General features: G+C 69.6%; 1 protein-coding gene across 4 annotated transcripts in view; it reads left to right on the forward strand.

The window, feature by feature from the left end:
* The first annotated feature begins 482 nt into the window (after positions 1 to 482).
* The window catches only part of XPO5 (exportin 5), a 49,371-nt gene continuing 49,110 nt past the window's right edge, over positions 483 to 743 (forward strand). For 3 of the 4 annotated variants that reach the window (XM_019526957.1, XM_019526958.1, XM_019526959.1), the window contains exon 1: positions 495 to 674. In XM_019526957.1, the coding sequence (XP_019382502.1) occupies positions 570 to 674 (105 nt within the window). In that variant the 5' untranslated portion in view covers positions 495 to 569. Of the gene's footprint in view, positions 675 to 743 lie in introns of all 4 variants that reach the window. The other variant, XM_019526960.1, reaches the window with a different exon arrangement.

The following is a 743-nucleotide window of genomic DNA, read 5'->3' on the forward strand; positions in this document are numbered from 1 at the left end:
GTGGGGGGTGCGAAAACCAGCACGTACCCGCCGCCGCGCCACCGGTTGTACTGCACCACGGCGCAGGGGCGGCCCCGCAGCCGCGGCTCAAGGCGCTGCTCCACCTGCATGAAGAAACAGTCCATGTCTGCAAGCGCCACCACACGCTCCCGCCCCTGCGCCATAGCTAACGGCAGCCAACCCGCCAGCCCCGGGCAACGGCTGCGCCGCCCCGCCGCCCGACGGGATATAGAACGCCCACCCCCTCCAGGCACGCTGGGAGCAGTAGTTCTGGTGGAGCGGAAGTCTTGCGCTTTCCCCACCTCCGGGTGCGGAGAATTGCACCGCCCAGCTGCCACCGCCTCTGATGGGCTGGGCTGCAGCTAGGGGGCGGGGCCAACGTGGAAGCGCGCGGCGCGCCCCACCATGCTCCTCTCCGCGGCAGCTTAGCCAGACCTACGCATGCGCAGGGCTCTCGCATGGGACCCCTCGCACATGCGTAGTGCGCTCGTGTTGCCGCGCCTGCGCGTTGGCGCCCCTTCTCCTAGTGCGGGGCCCCCCTCCACAGTGCCCGTCTCCCCGGCACCGCCATGTCCGCCGAGCAGGTGAGCAGCCTGTGCGAACAGCTGGTGAAGGCGGTGACGGTGATCATGGACCCGACCTCCACCCAGCGCTACCGCCTGGAGGCGCTTAAGGTAGCGGGAGCGCGAGGGTGCAGCCGTGCTGGGCAAGGGATGAATACGTGGTCAGCGGCGGCCCTATAT

This window comes from Gavialis gangeticus, unplaced genomic scaffold, assembly GCF_001723915.1.
Source record: "Gavialis gangeticus isolate Ggan-Ray unplaced genomic scaffold, GavGan_comp1, whole genome shotgun sequence".
Lineage (NCBI taxonomy): Eukaryota > Metazoa > Chordata > Crocodylia > Gavialidae > Gavialis > Gavialis gangeticus.